The sequence below is a fragment of the Numenius arquata genome, chromosome 18 (assembly GCF_964106895.1).
Source record: "Numenius arquata chromosome 18, bNumArq3.hap1.1, whole genome shotgun sequence".
In the NCBI taxonomy this organism is placed as follows: domain Eukaryota; kingdom Metazoa; phylum Chordata; class Aves; order Charadriiformes; family Scolopacidae; genus Numenius; species Numenius arquata.
Genome location: NC_133593.1, coordinates 8,051,348 through 8,078,265, shown reverse-complemented (window position 1 = coordinate 8,078,265; position 26,918 = coordinate 8,051,348). Strand labels below are relative to the sequence as shown.

The 26,918-nt window shown below is 42.6% G+C and overlaps 1 protein-coding gene across 1 annotated transcript; it reads left to right on the top strand.

The window, feature by feature from the left end:
• The first annotated feature begins 22 nt into the window (after nt 1-22).
• Nucleotides 23-19,411, top strand: BLMH (bleomycin hydrolase). Its single transcript, XM_074160657.1, has 12 exons — nt 23-104; nt 604-801; nt 1,203-1,312; nt 1,981-2,122; nt 3,363-3,451; nt 4,778-4,870; nt 8,559-8,714; nt 9,250-9,408; nt 9,507-9,574; nt 9,989-10,106; nt 12,544-12,613; nt 18,391-19,411. The coding sequence occupies exons 1-12, from the start codon at nt 92-94 to the stop codon at nt 18,540-18,542; spliced, it is 1,368 nt and encodes a 455-aa protein (XP_074016758.1). The 5' UTR covers nt 23-91; the 3' UTR covers nt 18,543-19,411.
• Nucleotides 19,412-26,918: the final 7,507 nt, after the last annotated feature.

Genomic DNA, 26,918 nt, shown 5'->3' with positions numbered 1-26,918 from the left:
CCCTCTTCCTGCTTCCGGTGCCGGGGCTATAAGAGCCGCTTCCGCCGTTAAGCGGCGCTTTCCGTTCCGGGAGCTCGCGCCGCTCAGTGCCATGAACGCCCGCGGTGAGGGGCGGGGCCCCGCCGTTACCGGGGCAACGGCCCGGGGGGTGCCCCTGTCCGTGAGGAGAGGCCTCGTCCATGAGGGGGGGTGGGGGGGGAAACGGGGCACCGTTACCTGAGCAATGGGTCGGGGTAGGGGAGGAGGCCTGTCCGTGAGGAGAGGCCTTGTCCGTGAGGGGGCCGGTGGAGTTACCGGGGAGGGGATGGGGGGGGCCGTTACCGGGGTAACGCGATGGGGGACCCCTGTCTGTAAGGGGGGGGCGATAGGATTACCGGGGGGAGGGGGCACACCGTTACCCGAGTAATGGGTCGGGGGGGAATGGGGACGGTTACCGGGGTAACGAGTTGGGGGGGACGACCCTGTCTGTGAGGGGGATACCGGGAGAGGGGGGACGCCGTTACCTGAGTAATGGGAGGGTGGCGTTACCGGGGTAACGAGTGCTGAGGGAGGGGGTTACCGTGGGGGGGCCGGCGGTGACGGCTGCCCCTTTCCCCCCCCCAGGGCTAAGCACGGAGAAGGCGGCTGCCTTCAGCCGGCGGCTGCGGGCCGAGCCCCGGTTCCTGCTGGCCCAGAACGTGGCGACCTGCAATGACCCGCTGGAGGTGTGCCTGCAGCGGCAGGTGGTGCAGGACACTGTACAGGTCTTCCAGCACGCTGTGCCCGCCGAGGGCAAGCCCGTCACCAACCAGAAGAACTCCGGTAAGGGGCTCTGGTGGCGTGGCGGCGGTGAGGAGGGGTGATGGCGTTGGGGGAGCGAGTGATGTCACGCTGACGGCGCCGCGGGAGCGATGGCCGCCTCTGGCCTCTCCCCTGGGCTCTGAGCAGAACTGAATCCCTGCAGCATCCTCTTGAGTTAATGACAGTCTTTAGACTTGCAACGTTTGCCTGTTTTCCCTTCTCTGTGCCATAAGATAAAATCAGTTCGGAGACCTGCATTTGCAATAAAAGATTTCTGAGCGGTTTGATATTTTACAATCCCAGCCAGAACCAAAGCCTTGAGGCAGAATGGTGTCATGGCTCTTGTGTTTAACTAAAAAAAAAATAACCCTTATGCAGCTCTTAAATGTTCCAGTTTAATTCTTGTTCTTTTGATCTCTCAGGGAGATGTTGGATCTTTTCCTGTCTCAATGCAATGCGTCTTCCTTTCATGAAGAAATATAACATCGAAGAGTTCGAATTCAGCCAATCGTACCTCTTTTTCTGGGATAAGGTAGAGATCGTGGGTTGTGGTGGGACAGCCTGTGCAACTGGGTATTAGCATAGGACAGAATTTCTTTTAGGTTGGACTATCTTAACAATCCAGGTAGAAAACATATGCGAGAAGAAACTTCAGAAGTTCTTTAAATATGGATTTTAAATGCGGGTCAAGCAAAGTGGGACTTTCAGCTTGAGAAGAAAGTTGTTGAGTTGTTAATGTTTTGGAACAGTAAAAGTCTTCTTTCAAGTGTGGTGTGTATTTCAAAAACTGCTTGTAGGAAGCTCAGGGGAAACATGACTGTAACTTTCTGCTGAGGTTTCAGCCACGTTTGTGACCTACTGATTTGGGAGCTGCGTGCCGGCTTTTTTCCCTTAAGGGAAATGGAGAAAATCTAGCATGAGTTGAGGCCAGGCTTCATTGCATAACTTCTGTTTCACATTTCCTGTTCCCCTACCCTCAAGCTCTGTACTAACTCCCCCCTAAATATTTGGTCTGTGAAAGAAATAAGTTTGTAGGATAAGCCCTGGAATGCTAGAGGGAAAATAAGAACTTCAGTAGATGAGCAGAAGATAGCTTCATCTCACTAGGACTTCCGAAGAAGTGAATATTCAGGAATGAATTAATGTACATGTTGCTCTTAAAATACCTATTTATTTTTTTTTTCTGTCTGTCCGTTCCAGGTTGAACGTTGTTACTACTTTTTAAATGCCTTTGTGGAAACAGCTCAGAAAAAGGAGCCTGTGGAAGGAAGACTGGTACAGTTCCTGCTCTCCAACCCCACGAATGATGGTGGACAGTGGGATATGTTGGTTAACATCATTGGTAAGAGAATCGGTCACTGGGAGCCCTTCCTGACATTGCACCCTGGTTTGAGAGATGAGGGATGAAGTAGAAGAAGAAATTGTTTGAGAGCTGTTTGGGACACTGCTAAGGAACAGGATACCATTAGCCACTACCTTTTTTTAATCAAAGACCTTTTTCATGCCCCTTTATAAATATTAGACTTGTCTGGGATCTTCACTCTTGCGTATTGCTGATGATGATAGAAGCTCAGAAGATCAACAGAAGTAATTAGATATCCCAGACTTTCCATTTAGTAAGAAGTTTCAATCCCCTTTTATTTCAGTCATCCACTCAACATTGTTTATTTATATCCATGTATACAGTTTTTAGGGCACATAGTAAGGAAAAAAAGCGAGGGTAGGGTGTGTCTACAAGGCAGAAGCAAAGCTACTTACACAGTTGCAGCCTGGAGAAAGATGATATAAAGATCAGCGAGAGGGAAATGATGTGGAATGTGGCTGTGCTGGTCTTGCAAAGATCCAGCTTAAATGGGATCTTCCTTACACTGATTAAGGAGATACTTCTCTGTGTCTGAATTACACTAGCATTTGCTTTCATTTGTATTGTGAAACAACATGACACCTTTGTTAATCAACAAGCCAATAATATAAGTTTAGAATCACAAAAGGAATTTGTTTCTTTGAAGCCTGGAGGTTACTTTTTTTTTTTCCCCCATCCAATTGTTATAAAATATTTAATCAGGGCAGAGAAGCTCTGGATGTAACAGCGGCATCCAAAATCTTTGCATGGTGTGACATTTGATTGGTACCGTAACGTAGGAAGCGATTGGGCTGTTGCTGAAGTCACTTAACTTTAGGTAAAATACATGGAATAATTCAGAAGGGGCTCAGTTTTTTACAAAAATATTTCAGGAGCTCAATTTTCAATTAATCTTTTTTTTTTTTTTCTGGTGAGAACTTCTTCTTAAAAAGCACTAATTAGTTTAATTCAACACGTTTAAAAGTTCTAAATGGTACTGAGCTGTTCAGGGATTCCACCTTTTGGGATCCCTGTGGAATGCGATTCAGAGGTCAAGATTTGGTCAGAAATTAAAATGTAAACTTTGAATACTTTTAACCTTTAAATAAGAGACTTTCCCATATAATCTCTGCACAAAACCCAAGTGTATTTAACTTTTATGTGGGTATAAGCAGAAGCACTGGTATCTGCTGTGTCAAAAAGACAATTGTTAACCCATAGTCCTATTATTTTATTTTAGAGAAGTATGGTGTTGTCCCCAAGAAATACTTCCCAGAGTCTCATACCACAGAGGCTACTAGAAGGATGAACGAGATCTTGAATCATAAGGTAAAATTGATTTAGATAATACAATTAAGGGGAGGGGATGGGAATGACCCTGCTCCAAGTGTTCCTACTTTCATTTCTCTTTATTGGCCAAAGTACTAAGTGCGTCTCAGCGACTTAACTTGCTTTTATTCAAAAGGCAGCCTAAAATCTCAGCAAAGTCTGATGTTAATCTTGAAATATGGAGCAGGGAAGTGTGTTTATGGAAGACAGCCATTGCCAGGCTTCAGTAGCTTGAAAGTACCTCAGGTGGTTTTAGTAACAATTGTTCCTAATCCTCAGATTTCCAAAAAGTTAATTCTTGATGTGTGGGTCATTTCTGTTTCTTGAAGTCTGTTTCTGCAGCACTAGCACTTGGCATCTGGGTGACTCTTTTTTGCCCCCTCAATATGTCACCTAGCAGTATGTCAGGGTTTCTAGACATTACTGCCAAATTTGATGGAAAAGATTAAAAAAAGAAAATGGATTTTCAAAACACTGAAACTTAAAAATCAGTGTGTGTGCAGCTTTGCCTGAAGGAAGGTGTGATCTTGCTCCCTGAACTACAGAAATGAATTAATCTGGGAAGATGCTAGCGTAGGTAGCTAGATGAAAAGGCAATTAAAGCAATGGGCTTTGAGTACTTTTTTTTTTTTTTTTTTTTCCAGTTCATATGCTACATGCTCAGGGAAAATTGCCTGCTGAAATCCACATAAAAAATGTAAAATATGTGCTGAAATGAGCTTAGCCATAATGAACCCTGTTAATGTTATTCCAGTCTTGAACATTGCAAACCAGCTGGTCTTGAGGGAGCCCCACTCACTGTTCCCGGCCTTATGGATGGTGACAGTAATGGGAAGCACACGCTCTTTCTTACTGCGCTTGTGCATGCAGCGGGGAAATGCTGCGTTCTTTTTATCAACCAAGAGATCAATTATGCATTAGAATTGTGAAATAAATTTTACAGTATGAAGACAGTCTGTTCTCTGTGAGTCACAGAGGTGGTGATGCGTGTGGATGTTGCGGCATCAGTTATGGAACCAAGAGAAATCAAGCCTTAAAAAGAGCTAACGGCTGTAAGCTTCAAATCAGTGGTTGGAAAACAGTAATTGAGTTGCAAATATTTGTTAATTCCTGATTATTTTTTTGGTGATCTTTTAAACCGTTCAGTTATCTTTTTTTAAAGAATCAATATCTCACAAAACCTTCTGAAAGGGATTTTCTTTTCATTTTGAAAACATGTTATGAGGAGTAAAATAGGTGCTTGAAACAACCACGTAGCAAGTCCTAAAAGCTGATTAGGTGGCACCTTTCATACCTTTATAATAAAACGACTTTCTTTTTAAACAGATGAGAGAATACTGTTTGCGGCTAAGAAATATGGTGGAAAGTGGAACAAATAAAGGAGAACTTTGTGCTGCAATGGACATGATGATAGAAGAGGTAAATATACTTATGTGGCATGAATCTTCTTGGAACATGAGGCTAGAATGGATGAGGCTTCTTGCTTAGTCTCATTCTGTAGCTATTGGATCAGCCAAAACAAGTGCCTTTTGTTTGCCTCTCTAGGAAAGTTTTGCATGGCAGTGTGCTTGGAGGTATTGAAGTGAGTTTTTTCTGAAGTGGCTTGTTGTTTATCTTATCCTGAGGTTTTCTAATACTTCCAGACAAATCTCTTGAATTTATACAATCCAGAACTATGACATTTTACAGAGACATCTGCCCCTTTCAGTAGGAAGGCAGCATTTTGTGTCTTAAGAGAGATCAAAATAGTGACCTATCAGTCTTTTATAAATAATAGGAAAGAGCTAGGTTGAAAGCTGCATTCTGATGGTTTTGAATGTAAAATCTTACAGCGCAAGTGTTGTTGCAGAAATTCCCCACAAGGGAGCAGGAAAGAACAACAAAAGGGAGTTCTCTGGCTTACAGAAAGCGTGTGAGCTGAGCACAAGGCTGAATTCAGCTGTGGTCTGATGCTGGGGGGCAGCAGAGGAAGGAATCGCAGCATCTGCCTCTGGCTGTGACAATTAACTTAAAATCAAATCGAGCAGCGAGTCTGTAATACGCTGTGGGTGTGCAGTGGCTGGCCCTCCATCTGGTCACACTCAGTGTGACAGTGGCACATGTCATTTTTCTTATTCAGTAGTCCTCATACTTGATTTTTAAATAGCCAAAAGCAATTTTAAAAGTTCAGGCTGTTGTAGTTTGACCAAGTGCATACATTTTTAAAAAGTATATATTTCATTTATTTCTCAAACATACAATGCAAAGTAACCCAGTGGTTTTAATGTTTGAATGTCTAAAAAGAAAACAGATTCGTGTTCCTTGGCTTATATCATTGAAACTAAAGCTTTTATGAAGTGTATGCCTTAAGATCAACAGTAACTCAGTCCTTTGAGCCTACCCCAGTATATTGCTAATCAGCACTTAGTTCAAAAGTGCATTAATATAACTCACATTCGGTGTTTGTGTCCAAGAGCCCTTGGAGGATTTCACAGCAGAGACATCAAAAGCTTCCTAGAGATGTTCATTTTTAGGGCAATGACATACAGTTCACTGCAAAATGTCTCTTTGTTTAGAGCCTCTCGCCCTCTGACAAGGGATCCTTGAACCAGCATTAAAGGCTCATTAACTGATTGCAATTTGTTTGTTCTGTAAAAAGGTTGTGCTTAATTCTCTGAAGTTAACACAGTATTTCCTCTTGCAGTGGTGTTAGTGGTTTGCAACTTAAGTGGATTTACTTTCAATAAGCATTGTAGTTGAAATGTGCAATTGCGCCTGTCCTATGTAGTTTAAAAACCACTTAATTTTAAAGGTTTGAGACCACTCTTTTATTTCATGTGTTTATATGTATATAAGTGGCATTGCATCTATTTTTGTATGTGGCACAGTAGAACTTGGTTTTGTTCTGTGAAGTTTTATTTGCACGGCAAGTCTTGGTTTGCTCACGCTGGGAGGCAGCGCTCTGGCTAAAATGGGGCAGTTGTACTGAGACACAAGACTAAATATTCACTCCAGAACTGTATAAACATTCTTCTTATCAAACCGGGGCACAGCAGGTCAGAAATCACTGCAGTGCATGTGATTTGAATTTTTCTTCTTTAACTGTTCTCCTTTGTAGATTCTTCCTTATCAGGAGTGTCCTCCTTTTCCCCTCCTCATTCATTTTGGTTTTTAGCACAAGCCACTGTATCTTTGCCTTGTCTTGGTTCTAGTTGTCGCTATAGTGATAGAAGTCACCTTAGATATGTCTCCTTATTTTATTTATTGATAGAGGAAGCTTGTGAGATACTGAGAGATGGCTTATGATGGGTGTGGTGGCAAAACAATTGAGGGAGACCATTCCCAGGCTCCGCTGCCCCTGTTAACTTGAGACTTCTGTCTCCATTTTCCTTCCTCTGGCTGGAGCCCACTTGCCCGTTGCTCCCCTTCTAGGCATTTTTTTTTCTTGCTTGTTCTGTTTTCACAGCCTCACCTCTCACCGCCTGGGGTTATCTGAGGTAATGTGGGTGTATCCACAGCAAATGATACCTTTTGTTCAGTGTGCAAAATTAAATATTTATAGTAGGCTAGGGATTTACATTTGCTCTTTAACATATCTATTGAGAAATAAATATGTGAGTTCCTCCAGTAAAAACTTTAGGCCCACACCCTTGTTTCAACCCATAATTAATCTCTTCACTTGTTTTCTTAAATTGCTTGGAGCAAGAACACCTTTATTTGTATTTTGTGCACAGCCAAATAGTGTTACTTAGCGTGAACATTGCACTCCCTTTGCCATCAGCACAAAATGAGTGCTAGCAGAAAACTACTTCTTAGGGAGCCTTAGGATCCATATAAATGAGCTCAAGTAGCTCCAGAAAGAGTAAGTAGCTTTGGGGAAGGTTTCTGTCTCCTCTCCTGTCAAAAATCGGTGAGAGGAAAGCGTGAAGGCTGACAGCCCAGGAAAGCCAGCCCAAAACACAGGTGTTGGATCCTAGTGCAGAAGGTGCAGTTGAGATTTGACTCCCTTGTCTCTTATTTTCAAATAACCTGTTTGTTCCTTGCAAGGAAAAGACCACTCTTGTGCTCAAGACATGGACAGAGCTGAAGCAGACCAGTGTCAGCTGAAGTAAAACAGATTCAAATCTGTTTAAATTTGATTGAGTTCTCTGTCTTCATGGTACCTGTGGCAGGTCCTGCTAAATATCCCTGAAGACAGTCATCTGGTTACACTGCCAGTGAGTTAGTACGTTTTATGATAAGCTCTGTAAGAAAGTACAGTAAGGATTCTTAAGTGCTGTTTCATATTCTGATTTATAGGGAGGCTGATGACTTAATCTGGTAAATTTTTTGTGCTAAAAATCAACAGAAAGCTGCCAGCTGTGAGGGATGTCACAGTCAGCAGGCCTGGACCTTGAATTAAATTGCATAAGCTGCCGGCTTAACCCTAAACTGAGACATTGTTAAATGTATTAAAACAGACGAGATGATTATTGTAGGATTTTGAAAAGAAGCGAAGGCCCATCTTTGAAATCCAAATGAACATTACAGGAAAAAAGGGATTAGTACAGGGGGAAACACTGGGATAAAATGCTTTGCCGTATGCATGTTAGAAGGGCTGGTTTGTCCCTATGTGGGGCAGACCACTTGGTGGAACAGGTGATGCTGAATGCTTAAGCCTTTCTAGAATTAGTTTGATAAAGTCTCTCTTACACTGGGAAAGTATCTTGTTGGAGGAGTTTCAGAATTGCTTATGAAATACTGGAATGAGACTGGGCAGTGTATTGGCTTTTGCTTTTGGCTGCTGCATTCCTAGCACAGCCTGGAATTTATATGTTCAACCTTAAGCTTCTGTTTCACCTGATGCTTTATTTGAGAATGTAGAGTGTGAGAATAGAGAGAGATTCTGTTGATTTTTTTGTGGCCTTTCAGGTTGGCTTTGAACTGTTGCAACACCTAAATTTCTACAGCTGACTGCAAATAATTCATGTGTGTACGTTTATTCATGTTGCTCAAAGGTGGCCACTAAGATCTCACTTCTCCAGTTGGTTCTCATGTGGAGAAATCTGTTCATCGGTGGCATTGCTGTGGTAGGAGAGGCAGACCTGTGTGTTTCAGCAAGTTCACAGCTGTTTGCTTCCCTGGACAGGTATTCAGAATAGTGAGCACTTGCCTGGGCAGCCCTCCGGAGACCTTCTGCTGGGAGTTCCGGGATAAGGAGAAGAACTACCACAAATATGGGCCTGTGACACCACTCCAGTTCTACAATGAGCATGTGAAGCCTTACTTCAACATGGAGGACAAGGTTGGAGATGCTGAAAGGCAGTAGCCTCCCAAGAGTTTTTGTGTTTGGTTTTTTGTGGGTTTTTTTTTTTTTTTTTGCTGTTAAGCCACTTATTTTCCACTGTTGCAAGCGTAGTGTCCACCCCTGTAACTGCACCACACGGGATGGGAACTGCTCCCACAAGTCAAAGAAAGGCCCTATGTTTATTTTCTCCTGTTTGTGCTCTACCCTCTAATTAGCTGTGATCTCGTGTTGCGCTTCCATGATGGTTTTGTAAGGATAAAAATACGTAATGATCAAATCGGTCATAAAATGCTGTAAGACAGTCATTGGAGAGCAGGAATAATATGCAAAGCTGCTATGCCACAGTTATGAGGTTAGCTTGTTAAACAAAAAACCAAATAAACCTTAAACCTGGTATTTCGGCCGAGCAGCTTGTTTGTTAATGGGCAGACTGCTGGCTGGGACAAAAGTGATTCTCTGAAATACATCTACATTTGTTTCTCAAAGATTTCAATTAAGTTACACCTTAATTTATGACTCTCTCTCTTGGCAGATTTGTCTAGTGAACGATCCTCGGCCCCAGAACCCGTACAACAGGCTGTACACGGTGGAGTATCTGTCCAACATGGTAGGAGGGAGAAAAACGCTCTACAACAACCAGCCTGTCGATGTCTTGAAAAAATTGGCTGCAGCCTCTATTAAGGATGGGGAGGTTTGTTTGGTTTCTCTTTGTGGATGGCATGGTGCAAGTCCCGTAACGTAAAACTCACTGGGATGTGGCCTAGACATGACTCTTCCTTCTATTTGTAGGCCGTGTGGTTTGGCTGCGATGTTGCTAAGCACTTCTATGGCAAGCTGGGAATCAATGACATGAATATGTAAGTAGGAAATCAAAACAGAAATCCATTTGGGATACTTGGCCAGGACGTAAACAGTGTTTTGGTCGCTTAAGAAACTAATTTTTCCATACTTTGGATTATATGCCCAAAAAGGGTATATTTAAGCAATTCAGCAGCAGCAGAAATGTGTTTTGCGTTTTTTTTCACTTGTTAGCTAAAATCTTAATCCTTTAAAGATGCACTACAAGTGATTGTTCAATATTCTTACTCATTTGGATTATCTGATATCTGGTGAGAGAAACTCCTAAAAGGATCAGTGTTTGCGTTTATTCTGACACTAAAAATAGTTGAATTTACAGACTCCTGGGACAGTGCAATCTGCTGATTGTTCAGTTGACTGGTGAGAATCCTCCCTCCATCCTTTCTGATATTGCTTCTGTGGCTTTCTAATAGATTTAATCATGAGCTGGTGTTTGGCGTCTCTGTCAAGAACATGAACAAAGCGGAACGATTAATCTTTGGAGAATCACTGATGACCCATGCCATGGTCCTGACGGCTGTCACCGGGAAGGTAGAGTTTCCCTCCAGAAGTTCTGATCCTGGCACAGATGTGTTTGAATATTCCGGCAGCTCGTTTGGGCTCTGGGCTCATTGGTGGTGTGTAAGCCGTTCCACTGGAGTTCAGCGTGTGGCACAAGGACTAGGTTGTCTGTCCTCCCTCTGTTTGTGTCTGAGTGTACAGAACTATAAATATTTAACAAGGAGTGAAGAATTTTGGACAAGTCAAGGGCTTCCATCCTTCTGCCCACAAACTTTTATTGGAGAAAGGGGAAAGAAAGTCAGCTTCTATTTTTAAGATACCAGCAAACCTATGTTGGGTGGTTTTTTAAATACAGATTCTGATTTATCTTGCTGAGCAAGAAATCTAGGATGGCAGCAGGTATTTCCTGCTCTCTCTCATTGCACGGGCTAGTCCGGTCTGGTTTACAGCGTGTAGCTCTTGTTAAAATGCCAGTAGGAGGCACTTGGACACAATGGTAACTCCTGCAGCTCCCTGGCATGTGACCTCTCTGACCACTCGTAATTAGGGAAGGAAAATGGTGTCCAAAATAGCTTTGTGGCAGACAGTAGGCTGAGATGAATCCACAACTAAATCTGCTCCTGGCAGGATAACAGCACATATGAAGTAAAAAGAACCATGTGAAAATTTACAACTCGGGGTTATCTGCAATGTTGATGTTTTCCATTTATTTCCAGAAGTTGTCATTATTAAAGTTTCTTTGAAGTGATCTCTTCCTGTCCAACGTGACCTTGGCTTCAGAAATAACAGCTTGTGTATAACTGAAAAACTTTGCTTGTGCTCTGGGGTTTGAGGACTCCAGATGGGACTGCTGAGTCATAAGAATTTTTCTGAGTTACTTTTTACAACTCAATATAACTTTTCCTGTTGTGTTCTGAGCTCTTCTTAACACTTCTATTTTGTGTATCATATTGCATGAACGCGTCTTTAAAAAAAATTTGCATTGTTTTTCAGTTAGACATTTAAAATTATACTTTTTCTAGTGTTTAAAACCCATTCATCTGTTCGTGACTGCAGTGTATATATTTGTACTGATTGTAGCCAGTTACTGATAGCACTTCATTGGCAGATTTCATCTGTGGTCTGTATTTCTAAATTCATTCTTTTGCATGCCTAAATGTATAGTTGCATAAAATGTGATCAAATGTGACCTGATTTCTTAAACAGAAGGATGTGTTTAAGATAAGCATATGATGGATGGTCTCTCTAAAATCAAAAGGTAGTTTAAAAGAAATTATCCTCGAACAAGTTCAGCATTTAGAGGCTTTTCCGCATTCAAAATGGACTAAGTTGTTTCTACTTCTTGTTTGAACATGTTGTCTTATATAAAACCTTAACTTAAGCCAAAGGAGCTTTGATAAACTGAGTTGTAAAATGTAATACTTTGGATTTACCTACTTTATGAAAAGGCTTTGAAGATTTAAAAAATCCTATTACAATTTTACAACATGAAAAATTGATGTGGATTAAATGCACCTTTTGGTTAAAATCTTAATGTACGTAAACATGTTTATCCCAGTTCGATAGCGTCAAGGGTTGACTTACCCTTAGTCTCGTAGCTCCTGAGTGTCTCATTTTAAGGATTGTCTATATTTTTTTTTTAAGTGAGAATAGAAGCAATGCAATAATATCCCATTGAATATTAAAGTGGATTTATGAGGTGTTTTGCAGGTTAGTTTTTTGCATTTAAAAAAAAAAAAATAACTTAGCAGCAGAAGACTAATTGTTCTTTGGTTCCTCAAGGGACCTGCCGTTTCCTCCCGAGAGGCTGCTTGGAGGAAGCCATGCTTCATGCTGTGGCGCTGCTGTGTTCACTGCTTTTACGTACTTGGTAGATTAGAACCAGACTTCAGATGTGCCCGATCCAGGCTACAGAACCCTGCATGCTTCTGGACATGAAGTCAAATATGCTTCATGCTTGTTAGAAGCCTTGTGTATCTTTCAAAGCACCCGACTGGGAGCTGTACCCTTCAGCTGGATCCAAGTGTTTGCACTTGCTCTTACGAATACTGTTCTGAGTTACTGTAGCTGCTTCTCTGCCCCTGTTCTTGTCCTCGGGTCCTTTGTTCAGGCAAGGTGTGTGTTCTGCATTTCACATGGCCCTGTGCCCTGAGGGGTGACAGGGAAGGCTGCTTAAATTCTGTCTGTCAGTTAAATTGAACTAAATTCAAGTTTGGACTTAAGGTTTCTAATTTAAATATTTATTGCAGGCCCTCTTCTTGACCATATTTCCTCATATTTTTTGTAAGTGGGCAGAAAGGTATTTTAAACCACTACGTTTCTCCAACCGTTAGCAAGAAACCATTGTCTGAGACTTGCCAATGTCTGTTGGCTTTTGGGAGTGGAGCTCTGTGGTTTGGAAGGGTTGGCTGCTGTAAGCTCACGTGGTCCTTCACTACTGAGTAGCCATCGTTTTGTTTTGTCGCAGGATGGGCAAGAAGACGCATTTGAAAAATGGAGAGTGGAAAACTCCTGGGGTGAAGACCGTGGCAATAAAGGTAGAGTAATTTGTAGTCATGTGTCCTTTGCTGCAGAACACTTCTCTGCTGAAATAGCAAGAATTCCAGTGAGCATGTAAACTGGTCCCGTAATAAAGGGACAATAGATAGGAAATGCTTTGCAGTATCAAATAAGATGGGATCACTTCCGAGTGCACTGTATAGAAATGCTTTTTCCTTCTAGTTTGAAAGCAGAAATAAAGACTTCACTGCAGTGCATTAAAGTTTTTCGTAACAGAACTAAGCTTAAATCTGTACACTACAGCGCTCTCATTTCTGGGACCTCATGCCGGCGGTGGCTGATACTACTCACATAGGTTTCACACGACTCAGGAAGATTAAGTGCTTTATATTTTCTTTTAAAGTACTGTTTATCAATCTCTGCAAGCTTTTACTTACTGATTTTTGTAAGTGAGGAAATGAGGCTATGGCTGGTTCCAGCTTGTGCTGCGAACAGCTACGATGTAAAGTGTTCTAAGCTCCAAAATCTGTCTGAAAAAAAAAATATTTTAAAAATGGTAATTCTGGCAGCCTTTCTGAAGCTGTGCTGAAAATGTGACCTGCAGCATTCTTGCGGTGTTCCTCCCTGGTATGACGAGCACTAGCAACAACTAAATCCGCAGTGAACATGCAGTTCCACTTGTGCCAGGTTTTCTGCATGGACTTGCTTTCCTGTCCGTGGCTGTTGTTCTGTAAAAGGATCTGTATGGGCTGTAGCGGGTGGAGGAGCCAGCCCGTGGGGCGCGCAGCAGTGGGGACAGTGGTGAGTCACGGCTGAGTGGTGGTTTAGGAAACTGCTTCTCGTTGCTCCCCGGCCCAGCCTGGGCACGAGCGGAGGGTGCTTCTCTGCCTGGTCCGGGAGGGCCAGCTCTGACCTGCCCTGACCCTGGGTGGTGGGGCTGATGGGGTGAGAGCATTCCCTCTTTGCTCTGCCAAGGCCTCTCCTCAGTCAGCTTTTCCAAAATGACTGGAGTGGGTTGAGATTGTCATGATATTTGTCACCTCCTATCTGAGCCAGGCGGGATGTGGCCTCAGCCGTGGCATGATAAGCTGGTTCACTGACGGACGTGCCAAGCCACACTTCAGTGTGTCCCAGGGCGTGACACCATAGTCACCGCTGACCACATCTTTCTGTTGCACATTAATCCCAAATGTTGTGCTCACGATAATTGGTATGGCTGAAATTTCCCAGGATGTTTGGGGTTTCTTCTGGGAATAGGCTATTTCCGGAAAACTCGTGTTTTAGGATGTGGTCTTATTCATAAGCTTTTGATATCTTATACTTGAACAGCTAACTAGAGGGTAGAGCATTCTTGGCACAGTGTCTTAATTTAAGTTCTGGCCCCTTGGTCTTGCAGTAGTGTCTGTTCTGAGTTAGCTGTATACATCCACAGCAAAGTATGCCAATAAAAATCTTTAGTCTTGACAAAACAATGGAACTATGTTGATGTCCAGCCTTTGAGGCTCATCAATGTGACAGTAGTAAAACGTACTTTGGAATGTTGGAATAAGTAAAGAAGCCAAAAAACTTTTCTTGTCTCCAAATGCAAACTAATAACTATTTTGTTAAGCACCGTTATGTATAATAGAGCATATAAAATATAAAAACACTTAGTTGTGCTCTTTTTGTCAGAACACTTTGTTTTGAGACGCTCCAGATACTTGATGTTTGATGTTAGATGCTGCTACTGTTAGAGGAACGCTTCCAGGAAGGAAGTGCCTTACTCAGCTTGCTTTGCAACTGCTCAGCGTGGACTTTGGTTGGTGCTCAAACCTTCTGAACTTAATAGGTGTCGGTCAGCGGCTTTGATTGTGGTGGCCATGTATGGTCCTTGGCCAAGGTTCAGAGCTGCTCTTGATTAGAACTGGAGAAAGGCTGGGCTCCGTTTCAGGATATTGGCAGTTGCTCCCAAAGCACAGCGCGGCAGAGCCGACACTGCTGGTGAGGGTTGTACCTGTTGGGCTGTGACTGAGCAGTGGCGGTTCTGCGCTGGTGTCAGTGGGCTGGAGCATCATTGAACGCTTTGATGGAGCTGTGGAGGCCGTGGTTGATACGTGTGGAGTCACATGTGGTTTTTTGTGTTCTTCACTTTGAGCATGTAACTCAAAAGCAACCAGAAATGGAAGAAGAGTAGTACCTCAGGCTTAAGTTTAGAAATAACACTAAATTTACCCAGTTATCTAGTATTTTTTGAGTATTACTTTTAACTTGTTTGCCAGCTTTGTAAGCTTAACATGGTACTTGGTTTGCAGTAATAGTTTATCCTCCTTAGACATTATCTCTTTTCCAAATTAAGCTCTTCTAGAGCCATTTAAGAGGAGTTAGTTGTTCCTTCAAAATATGATAGGACCCCAGAGTGACTTGAATAAACCCTGTGCCCATACCTTGTACGCACGTATTGTATGAATGCCATCTATGTGACCTTTTCTGGGTGAGTCACTGTCACTTATCTGTTCTGTACTGGTAGAGGCCACAGCCTCTGGAAAGTCTTGCTCACCGTCTGTATTTTGTTTTGGTCAGGGAGTTGCCTGGAAAAGTGCCTTGAGAGAAAATCCCATCAGAACTAGGAAGCCTGGCTCTATTTCAGACTGCTTTCTTCAGGGAGGTGAATCCCTGACTTATTTTTCTTAGATATGACCAAGGAACCCACTGCTGAGCTAAAGGCGATTGGACATACCCTTCGGAGCTTGTTCTCAAACACGAGAAGAGGTGACTTGACGGGGTTTTCTCCTCTTCCTCCTGCCCTGCTTCTTCGCTCTTCAACATCCAGTATGAGCTGGTGTAGGAGGGGAAGGAGTTGTAGTCTGTCCTCACTCTCTTGCTCTGCCACTGAGTCTGTCTGGCACTGATTTATTTTATTTTTCTTTAATCTTATCTGCCGCGTTAGGGAATTGGTGCTTGGATAAGTCCGGTGCAGAGAACCAGAATCCAGACCAGTAAAGAGGCAGCCAAGAATGATGTTAAACTTGGCACAGCCCAGTTGAGGCCCAGTTGGGTGTGGGGGATACAAGTAAGCCCCAACTCCGTTATTTCTTGGACGGGATGATGAGGGGTACAGCCCGCAACAAAACACCAGAGACTAGATTTTGAGTTAAAAACCAACAAAACAAATGACTTATAGCTGGTAGGAAATTGAAGTGTTCTTTCACATGGGGTCCCTCTCGCTTTGCTCTGAGCTCAATCTGAGGTGCCAGGTGACACCTCTGTCCCCAGACCTGCACAGTGCAGGACTGGAAGGACAGTGACTCCTGATTTGGGTACCGTGGGATGAAGTTATTTCTACGTTCCCTTTCCACAGAGTGGGCAGCATGGAATTGTTGTGGCAGTGTTTGCCCGGGAGAAAGGGAAGCCCTGGGAACAGCCTGGCATTGCCTCTCCTAAATATTTAGTAATTACATTCGTATCTGTTGTAAAAGTGTTTCTTAGAATCCCATCTGTTTTTCCTCAAGGAATGAATGCAGCTGCTGACAAACATTGCTTGTTTTTTTCGAGGTAAAAAAGTCACTTCCCAGTCAAATATTTCCTTTCTGTGTTTTACTGGCACTTTGTCAGCCATACAGGCAAGTTTAATTATTGTGCGTACTCTTTTGTTCTGGAGACACAGTACATTATTACCTAACTTTGAACCCGGCTTATCCCATCGGATATCTTTTTTTAAAAGCAAGCAAGAGGGGAACACTAAATCACATTATCACATTGGTTTGATAGGGGTCCATCTGTTTGTTTTGGCACGAGAAGATCTTTCTTGTGGTCCATCTCCAGCTAGAAATCAGCTTCCTTTTGACTCCTAATCTCTTGCGCTGCCTGGTGCGTCCATGCTCTTTTGCATTAAGACATTTAATGCATTTAATTGCATTAAGACTGGATGGGGCTTTGAGCAACCTGCTCTAGTGGAGGTGTCCCTGCCCATGGCAGGGGGGTTGGAACTCGATGATCTTTAAGGTCCCTTCCAACTCTAACCATTCTATGATTCTATGATTTTGAGGATTTAACTATAGACACTTAGTGTCTGTATTCATATATGTCTGTATATATCATCCCATATGATGACAGAAGAGCTGTGTTAATTTATTCTCCCCGTAGAGGAGTTACGGCACAAGCCCAGAGTGGCTTCTATGAGGTCCTGGGGAAACTTTGCAAGGGCTTTATTTTCAGGTGCCCAAATCCCAGATTATGCAGTAATTTGCAGACCGTTTGTCCTCGCCCGACCTCTCCCTGGCTGGCAGATTCTTAGTTCTGAAGTGCTGAATGTTGAGGTTTTCCTCCCATTTGGGGAACGTGGACCAGCCTCGCACACAGAGAAGAATGCTTTCATGGTCAGGTGCTGTGTTCTGTTACAGCAAGACGGTGCTGTTCCAAGTTCTCCTTCGTATTCTGGTCTTAACATACAAGCGGTTTGAGTAGAAGCAATAGATTAATTGCCAGAGGTAAAACTCCACGGTGGACCCTGCCCAGAAATGCAATAAACTTCTTTCTGTTTCTTTTTTGCTTGCGCCCATTGCCTGGGTGGAGTGCGGAGCTCAGGGTTGCCTTAGGCAAGCTCTGAGGTATATGTATTGCTGCGAATAAAGTATGTGTCTCCTTTTAATGAAGGAATTGATAATGGCTTTCATTGTGACACCGGGCACAGGCCTCCTCAGAGAGCGACCTTACTTATTTGCATGTTCTGAAGTTCTGCTTGACGTTTCCTTCTTGTTCAGACGCTGCGATCCTAATCGGCGCTGTCAAGCTCTGAGATACAGGATGTCAGCAGCAGAGTTCATTATCCTCTCAGGGTGCAATTACTTGTTGGCTCTTGGGAGTGAGAGGTTTTTGTGTGTCCCAAGAACTCATATCCTGAAGAGAGAATAATCAAGGCAGCTCCCTTGGCAGTGTTTCCAAAATGGCTTCTAGCTCGGATTACAATTGATAGGGTTTTTAATTTATGGCAATTATCTGATCTCTTGCTTTAGAAACAAGATGGTGTAGATAGATGCATTTATTGTCCATATTCTTTGGACATTTTCTTGTTTCATTTGATTGTGTGATGATACTGTATAAGGACATGAGGAACTTTATTACATAAAGCCTCCTCATCTGTCTTATAAATGCTTTCTTTCTCCCGGCCACTCTTATTTTCAGTTCACCTTGAATAGTTTGTTTCCAATGGTAGCTTTCTGCTAAAACTTGTGATACTCTAAAGTGACTCTGTCCCCCCCCCCCAATTCAAAGGCCTTTCACTGAAATTCTCAGCAAGAATTACATTAAGGGAGAAAATTAAGATCTAGTTCAGCCGATGTGTGATTTAGCTGGCTTTGTGTCTGAGGAAAGCAGATGGTTTCCTCTTACTGCAAGAACTAAAACAGCAAGTGTTCTTAAGCCAGAGATGGTTTAGATATCAGCCTGGAAAGTTTCCCTTTTCTTAACAAAATCCTGAAAACTTCTCAAGCCAGAGACTCCGATAATTTTACATTCTCCTTTAAATGCCTTTTTTTTTTTTTTTTCTTTTAAGGCATTGAAATTCACTTTAGTATTCTCAATGCTTATTTTAACAGAGGAAGCATAAAAGATTAATATCCTGGGTCTTGTTTTTCCTAGCAGGTTTCTCGCTTGGTCTTTCAGCGCACACGAAGCACACCCGGTTAGCCCATGTCTTAATGTCTTTGTGACTTTGTCTTGAGAGAGATGAAGTATCTCTAGGCCCTGTTTGTCACGCATCATTCATAGGTGAAACCCGTATATGTGACTGTGTCACTGTAATGGTTCTCCGTTGTAATGAACTGTTTTTCATCTCCAGGGTACCTGATCATGACCGATGACTGGTTTTCTGAGTACGTGTACGAGGTTGTGGTGGATAAGAAGCACGTACCAGAAGGCATCTTGGCAGTGATGCAGCAGGAACCGATCGTTTTGCCAGCGTGGGACCCTATGGGGGCTTTAGCCAAGTGAACTACAGAGTATTTGCCTCTTAACGGTCAACCAGAAGTAGATGCAATAGAGAATTCCAGTGGTCGGAAGCCATAGCCAAATGATAATGTGACCAAGCCCTCAGCACGGTCCCTATTCTTGAAACGTAAGTTAAGGATCTTTGGGAAATAGCGCTTTACTGACTTGACTGAATTAAAGCTCTCAGACAGGCTACTCTGCAAAACTAAAAAGGGAAAAGAAAAAAAAAAACAACCAACCGCATAATGAAAACATATTACAAATGCTGTCAACAGCAGTTTGATTTTACCTTAAATTTTTAATAGAAATCAGCATAGTAACTTAGTAGAATTATTTTGACCAGTGTTTTCCTAAGAGAAGATGGCCATAAAAGGCCCTCTAGAAGTAACAGCTAAGTGATTGTTAGAGCAAATACATCAAGAGACTTATAAATTAACCGTCCATGGTGTGACTTGTACCATAAAAGAATGCCCCAAATATTTTATATATTTACATTTTTAGTTTTGCTGAAGTCTTGGAGGGGACATAAGAATTGAAACTGCTAAAAATTTTACCTTTGGAAAATTTTCTCTTCTGGCAGAATTGGGGGTGGGGGGTGGGGAACTGTTTCCTTGAGGTTTCCAGTTTCACTTGTTTTTATTCTTCCGTTCTTGAGCTGGATAACCCCTGTCAAGGCCCAGTGCTGTGTCTGTCTGCACAGGAGCGCTATTTTTCACTTCTACTAGCAAGAACAACCATAAGTATGTTCACAGGTGGAGTTAGTGTCATGCTCAACAGAAAAAACGACGTTTTAATTGCTGCATTTTATTTGGATGTTTTAAAAAAAACCAAGATGGTGCTATGAAGCTTTTGAATAAACACTTTCTAAAGTGACTGGTACAGTTCTGTTTTCTTTTTTAAATGAGCCTCATGTAACTAATGAAACGGAAAGATATTAGTGACCTACAAACAAATCCAAGTGAGCCAGAATGTGAACATACCAGGAAAACACGCTGCTTTATGTTCTGAGTAGTCGAAGATGCTCCTCTCTCTGAACAAAGATAAACACAAACATAGTTATCTCATGCGCTACAGGCACTCAGATAGTTTGATGATGAGCACAGAACTAATCCTTCGATTTAAATCGTGCCAAAATGGGGAGCTGTCTTTGTGTGTACCCTGACAATTCTCCCGTTCTGCGCTGGGGTTAGTCACAGGCAAAGAGGGTAAGCGAGGATAACGAACCACACGCACCCCCCTGCCACCTGCCCTGGGTGGCAGATGGACGTCGCCAAAAAAAGCGTGTTTGGTATAGCCATGGTACTCTACAGTTTGGTTTGACTTTTCTTCCATTTGGACAACAGAGGTAGAGAGTTATTAAATGCTTATGGAAGTGTATCTTATGCTGGTTGTACACGTGTGTGTGTGTATTTACATCTATTAAAAATGCCAAACTGAATCGTGCCTGTACGTTGCCTGCTAAACTAAATCCAGATGAGGGCTTGTCTCGGAGTCACCCAAGATGATTCAACCTGCTGTGAGTACCGTTTCCTGAGGTGGGCTGAGGGCTGGTTCCACGGGAGAGTCCGGTGCAGAACAGCAGCAGGATGTTACTGTTGCTGTCCTCAATGTGTTTTAAGAGTCTGTGGCCTTGGCAGTGTTTTGTGCACAGGTAACAGAGCTGTCCTGGAGCTGCACGGAACAGATCTTGGCAGCGCAGCGATACTGCAACTTGATTCCCTTCTAGCAAAATTCAGCTTGTGTTTTCCTGGGCTTGTGTCAAAAGGTTTTCCGTCATCTCAAGACCTGTGAGGGCATGGGAGCAAACGGCTGTTGCTCTGTTTGCCTTTTCTAGTAGCGATAGTCATGAGCAATAACATAAAGCTTTACCTTTGCAGTAGATTTTCCTAATCTAGAAGGCTCCGAGTTCAACGCTCAGGTATTATTCTGTGTCTTGGGATCTGACCTTTGCAGCTTTCTACGGTGCTGGCTGGCAGAAGTGTGTGTCACGCAGAGATTTCTGTGGAAGTTTGGGTGTAGCTTTTAATTATCAGGGTATTCTTGAATAGTTCATTTGTCAAACATATAGTTATCAGGTTATTGTCAAGTATTTTGCCACCATTTCTGGTTTATGCTCTGTGCTCATGACAATGGGATCTCTATCAAACCATGGAAATGTGTATCGTATACGGAGCAGCTCCCAGCCAGGAGTAACTGGTTGTGCAAACAAGAGCCTGCAGAACCAGTGTGGGCTAAGGGTGAGTGGTGTGGAAAGAAAATCCATACATGAGTGCTTTAAAGAGGGGAGTTTTGTTCCCGCTGCCCATGATAAAATGATCAAAATGTCCTGGGCTTCAATCGCAGCGGATTTGGTGAGATCAGGAAAAGCTTTCCGGTGATAAAAATAGTGAAGAACTGGAATAGATTGTCTGGGGATCTGTGATCCTCAATTGTTGGAGATCTTTAAGAACAGGTTACAGCAGAACCTGTCTGAAATGGTGCCGGTAGAGTCGACCTTTCTTCTGGCAAAGGGATGGACCGGGTGATCTTTTGAAGTCCCTCCTGGCTTTACGGGCCCGATGCGCGATCTCTGCCTCACGCTGTTACTCGCATCAAGGCGAGTAAACAGTCTCATACATGATGCTGAACCCTGGTGGCTCTGAAACAAAGCCAAATCTCTTGGGAAGCTGTATTATGCACAATATTTTGATTATGACTAATGCATGTGGTGTTTTGGGGGCTCTTCTTTTTTTTCCAAAAGGTCAGTATTTTAGTCTTTCAAAATCTTTCTGCTTATGACACTGCACCAGTTCTCCTCTTTGTGCTGTCTAGGCGAGGGGGAGAGCAGCCAAAAAGAGTTAACTTTTTCTCTGGAGTTTAACTGACTAATGTTGTTTGTTGCCCGTGGCAGCACTGATGAGGATTGTTTGACAAATTAAAAAAGGTTTCCAAGCCAGTTTCTGTTAATTTGAGTATTTAAAAGTATTGTCCAGCATGTGCTTATCTCTGCAGCTCTGGCCCCAGATATTTCCCTGCGCGGCTTATACAATAGTATGTTTTTTTTCCTTTCCTTCAGAAAGAAAATCCACATGGCTAAAACGCATTATAGGAAATGAAGCCAATCTGGCAGAAGGAGTTTTGCCTTTATGCCCAACGGTTTTTATAAGTTCTTTGTAAGAAGGAATGGGGAAGAGGAGGGAAAAATACATGAGTCGAAGCAAGAGCTAAGTTTCTTCTGCTTTGAGGACTCTGAGGGCAGTTGAACAAACTGTTCTAAGGTTCGTGCTAATGGCATTCCCGAGTTCAGGGCTGGCATGATACGAGGTGGGATGTTCTGCCTTGTTGCCTGTGTGACAGCAGCCCATGGAAACCTGTCCTGTGCCAGTGGTAAGAGTCAATGGCTGCGTGCTCCCCGCTAAGCAGCCGTCTTTGTTATCCGTAAATCGGACTGTCGTATCTTAGGGCAAGTGGGGTTGGTTCTAAAGAGCAGTTTGAACCATGAATAAACTCGGTGTGTCTGAAGCGATTTCCCCCTGCGGCTCCTCTGGATGTGGTGGTTACTGGATCGCTCTGCCCTTTTGTCCTAAAGGAAAAAAAAAAAAAACCAAAACACTAATGAGATCAGCAGCCCTCAGCCGGGGGTTATAAATCCAGACAGTTGAGCAGCCACGTGCTCCATACGGAGGCTGAAGAAGTTCTCCGTGTCCTGCATCCACGGCTGGATCCAGAAGAACCTCAGTCTCTGCCCAGGCGTGTGGAAGTTAGCCCGAGGTGACAGAGGGAATTAGCAGACTTGGCCCAGCAGCCCTCCAGCGGGGCAGTACTGGGAGCGCGTGAACAAGGAACAGACTGTGTAACTCCTGTCAGTTCTGAGGAAATGGTTCAGAGATGGTCAAAAATTAAACTCTTTCCAACTGATGGAATGGAAATAAGGTGGGAATGAGCCCAGCCTGCTCCAGGTTTAGTCTTTCAGCAAAGACAGCTCTATGCCCTAAGAACTGCAAACCCCGGCTACAAAATTAACATCCAACTGATAAAAAGATGCTTAGGTTAGAATAAAAAATAAAAAAAACCCCAAAACTAATTAATTCTCTCTGTGTTTCAGTGCTGTTTCTTCCTTCACTTTAAATCCTTTGCAAATCCTTCAAAAGACTTTTGGATTGTTGAGGAACCAGGCAACTAACAGATAGTTTCCATTTCCAGGTTGCCAACAAACCCCTGTAGTTTTCAGGTGATAATTCAAAGACGGTTCCTCTGACAGGTGGAAAATATTAACAGGTAACGTTATAAAAGTCAACTATCTCGGATTCAATCAAAAGTCAGACAATTATAACTGCTGCTAACTCGGAAAAGGAAGAGGCGGGAGGAGAGGTTGGGGGACGGGTGGGGGGGCAGTTTGTAGGTTTTCAGAATCAGATTTCTCCACCCAAATTCTCTCTCAAAACAGTTGTAGTGGAAATAGCAAAACCTCTCCAAACCCGTCTAACTCCCAGATGTACATCCCGGCACAGCCAGCTTACAAAAGAGCAGGGAAAGACAATCAGAATTTCTTTTATCCCAAAGCCAATCTTAATAGTTTCTAAAGGTAGTCTGATTCCTAATGAAGCGAAAGATGGGAACAAATAAATATTTTAGTATTTGCTTGTTTTGTGTTATTTGGAAGATTGTTCCTATCCTCTTATTGGCGGTGAATCAGAGACATGCTCGCAGAATTATTAGTAATCTCCTCTCAGTACAGCTGGTACTACTGTTATTAGGTAATTTGGTTGATGCTTCCCATTCCTGTGCTGGCATTGGTAACTGGGATCTGCAGCTGCTTTATCTGTGGAGAACTGTGGAAGCGTTTGAAGTTACATCTTGTGTAAAGTCCGTTTTCTCCCTCTTGTTTTTTCACACTTCCCTTAAATCATTAGGATTTTGCCCACTAGTGCACTGAAGTTTTCCTGAAATTCTGGAGCTGCCTCAGTCCAGCATCTGAAAGTTTTTCACATCTGAAATAAGCGTCATAAAGTCGAGGGGTCTACCCGAAATATCGAGTCTGTTATTTATATTATGCTCCAAAGGCTCCAGTCTGTTTGGCAAGAAATTAAAAAAAAAAAAAAAAAAAATACACCCTGTGCCGCTGCAGAAGACATTAATAACAAAAAAAAAAAAAATCAATGGAACAAAAAGAACAGGATAAGTCATGAAAGGTGGGTTTGTGTTCTTAATATGCTGGTTTTCACATTACAGCTTTGTACGCCCTACGAAAATAACTAAACGCTGACACTGGGTGCCACTGATGGGAGCAGATGAAAGCAATTTAACGGTAAGTGTTGACCAAGAGAAATGGGATGAAATAGTGTTTCGGAACTTGTTAAAAGAACCTACTCTAAGTAGAGACCAAGATGGAGAAAAACCTCCAAAGGTCATGATGTCTCTAAAACTTTAAAAAAAACCCAAACAAACCAGCTCAATGTAGTTACGTAAAGAGCAGAGAGACCCAAAGCAGGGAGAATTTATTTCTTGTAAGAGGGTAGAGAAAATGAGTTTGGAAAATCCATTCCAGCCCCCAGCAGTGGTGAGCTGGAAATCTGTATAAAAGAGAAAGCAGAGATTCCTCGTACCATCTGTCCTCCCCCTCCCATGAAAGGAAAAGCCCCCTCCCCGGAGCCCGGGTCGCTGATGGGCACCTGCGCGTTAAACCATCGAACTTCCCTCTTGGTAGAGGGTTAGGGAGGGAGGAACAGTGGGATCTGTCCTTGCAAACCCTTCGGAATAGGACAAGGCCGGGAATGGTTAGAACATGCAAGGACACTGACCGGTGGGGTGTTTTCCTGCCTGCAGCGTGGCAGAGATTAACGTGGCCCAAACTGTTTATTTTGGAAAGGAGGGGAATTCGGCACGGCTGAATTCAGAGAGAAGCCCAGTTACATACTGCTCTTTTCACTGAAAGAACAACGCATCTCCAACACAACTGAAGGCGACAAACTTAACTTGACAAAACATTTTTCATCTATCGCCCACAAGAATTAATGGGAAAGCAAAAATTACTTTAATAGACGTCTCCTTGACGTTTGCCATTGCAATACCTGAGCCGTCCTTGAGATGGTGCGAACGACCCGCTGCTGGCCGAGCCCTGCGTTCATTAAGGGACCAGAAGACAGAAAAAGGAAAGTGCTAATTATAACCCCGTGCTTTTCAGTTTTCAGAGTTTGTTTTCATTTCGGTTGTTTGGAACAAGTCTCTGAAAACTGGCAACCGCTTACAGCAAAAGTGCCCGTGCTCTAACAATTAGCTATTCTTATTTGTCCCCATTCTGGTTTTCCACTTCCCACCCCCCCCCAACCCACCACCTAAACTATGGCATTATTTTGTTGACCTGTGATTTATGACTTTTTATAAACAAATAGTAAAGTCTAGGAATGAAGACGTTGTGGATGAAAAAAGCTGAAGAAAAAGCGTGTGTCAGAGGTCGAGTGAGATATTTTGAGGAGTAATAGGGAGAAAGGAAATTACTTGTTGAGCTTACTGAAGCAGCAAAACGTTTTTTAAAGAATTTGTGCTTAACGCTTTAAAACAAAGCTAAATCTTATTTCTTTATTAAAATAATGTAAAAGTTCAGCAACAGAAATTACTCTCTCCAAGCCCTTTTATTGTGATAACATTCCAGTCCTTGCTATCTCTCTGTGATCTACAGACCCACCTGCAAAATTGTAATTTACTGACTCCCTCAAAACTTCCGTCCCGTTTGTCTCCTTCATCACCACCATCCTGTTATTTCTAGCTGAAATAACAGCCGGCAAAACCGTCCCTTTCCAGAAAAGCTTCCCTCCTTCTCCCTCTGCCTTCATTGGATCCAGCTCTTTTGAACTGATCAGACAAATGTAGCCACCCACCTCTAGGAGGAAAACTGAGCTGCAGCCCTGGTGAAACATAAAGTTTATTTGACTAAAGTGACGCAAAAATTCTTAAAGAGCTCTTTGGCAGCAGATTATCTGGAAATCAGACCATGTGAGGGGGACTGGTGTACAAAAACCTCACCAAGATGCTGAGTTGCCCACAGGCTGAGCTCCCGAGACTCTGAAGTAAATGTGGGTGAAGGTTACTCCAGCTTGGATAACTCCAAGGAAGGCGCTTCAAACCCATCCCAAAGACAGGTACTTTATAATTTTTGTTTTTAACAGGCTTCTATAAGTACTTTACACTTTATGAAATTTAGGCAGCCTCCTAGACGGCTGTCTTGAGAGCAAGCAGATACTAAGGCTTCGTTAACTTTCATTCCTCATTGCCTCTCTCAACTTTTGTTATAAAATCTGAAACACTAATGACAGTTTAGAATATGTAGAATATATTTTGTTTCATTTTAAATTAACTTTTAAGCTCTTGGAGTAATTTCTAAAGCACTGGGAAAATGTACATCTAAGAAAGCTTTGGGGGGAAAAACCATGACTTTTGGTGAAAGTTTGCTTTGATTTTCTTAGAACTTTTTCTGCTTTTTCTTGCTTTTCTGATGTTACACGCTTTCCTCTGTCTTGCTCAGGCACTTGTCCAGCAATTATGAATGTTGGGAGTCAAATGCCTGTAGCAGAACACGTTATGACAATCTGAAATTAGAGTTTTGGCAGTCCACATAATTGCATTATGACCATAACGTTTATTTAAAATTGACAAAAATGTGTTGAACTGTAAAGAAAAATAAAGAAGCAGAATCTGAAGAAAAAAAAAATCAATGCAGCTGTTATTTATTTTAAAAGGGTAAAGTAAGCTTTATTAACCATATTAAGTTATATTTTAAAAGGTAAACTGTTCCAGCATAGTAAATTATCTAACTCAATGGGACAGATTTATTATAAGTAATAAATCTGAAGAGTATGTTGTATATGTATTTATAGTCAATCACGTTTACTGCTGAAACCAACTGGCTCACTGGGGTAGTTTGCTAAGTGATATGGAAGTTTAAGTGAAGAATGCAATATAACTGAATATATAAATAGTGGTGGAAAACACGTTTTGATGTGTTAAGGAAAGCCTGGGGGGAAAAGGATCGTGCACTTAATGGATTTGGATTCTTGGAAATGTTGTGGAATTTTTTCAATGTGTGTTGTTGGCTGTCAGGCATTTTACAAGGGAAGGTCTCATACGCTTCGGCTTCATCTTCTGGGGCTTCTGATGAGTGAATTGACCATAATTTTCTTGGAGAGTACTTTGTAAACTTGGCATAAAGCAAATGACTGTTGTGGGTCCATTTTCTAATTGGACAGGGCGTGATGAATTTCAAACGGTTACACAAGTTAAGAAGAACTGCCTTAAAACCTGGAATTTAATAAAACCCCTAAATTATTCCCCCACATGGAAACGTGTGGTGCATTTAAGCTCTTTCCTCTTTTCCTCCACAGAAATAACCCCCCGAGTTTTTGT

Bases quoted from the DNA above. Each gene is read 5' to 3' on its own strand.
- BLMH (XM_074160657.1), top strand. The intron at 8,715-9,249 runs GTTGGAGATGCT...CTCTCTTGGCAG, and splicing joins ACTTCAACATGGAGGACAAG to ATTTGTCTAGTGAACGATCC. The intron at 9,409-9,506 runs GTTTGTTTGGTT...TTCTATTTGTAG, and splicing joins CCTCTATTAAGGATGGGGAG to GCCGTGTGGTTTGGCTGCGA.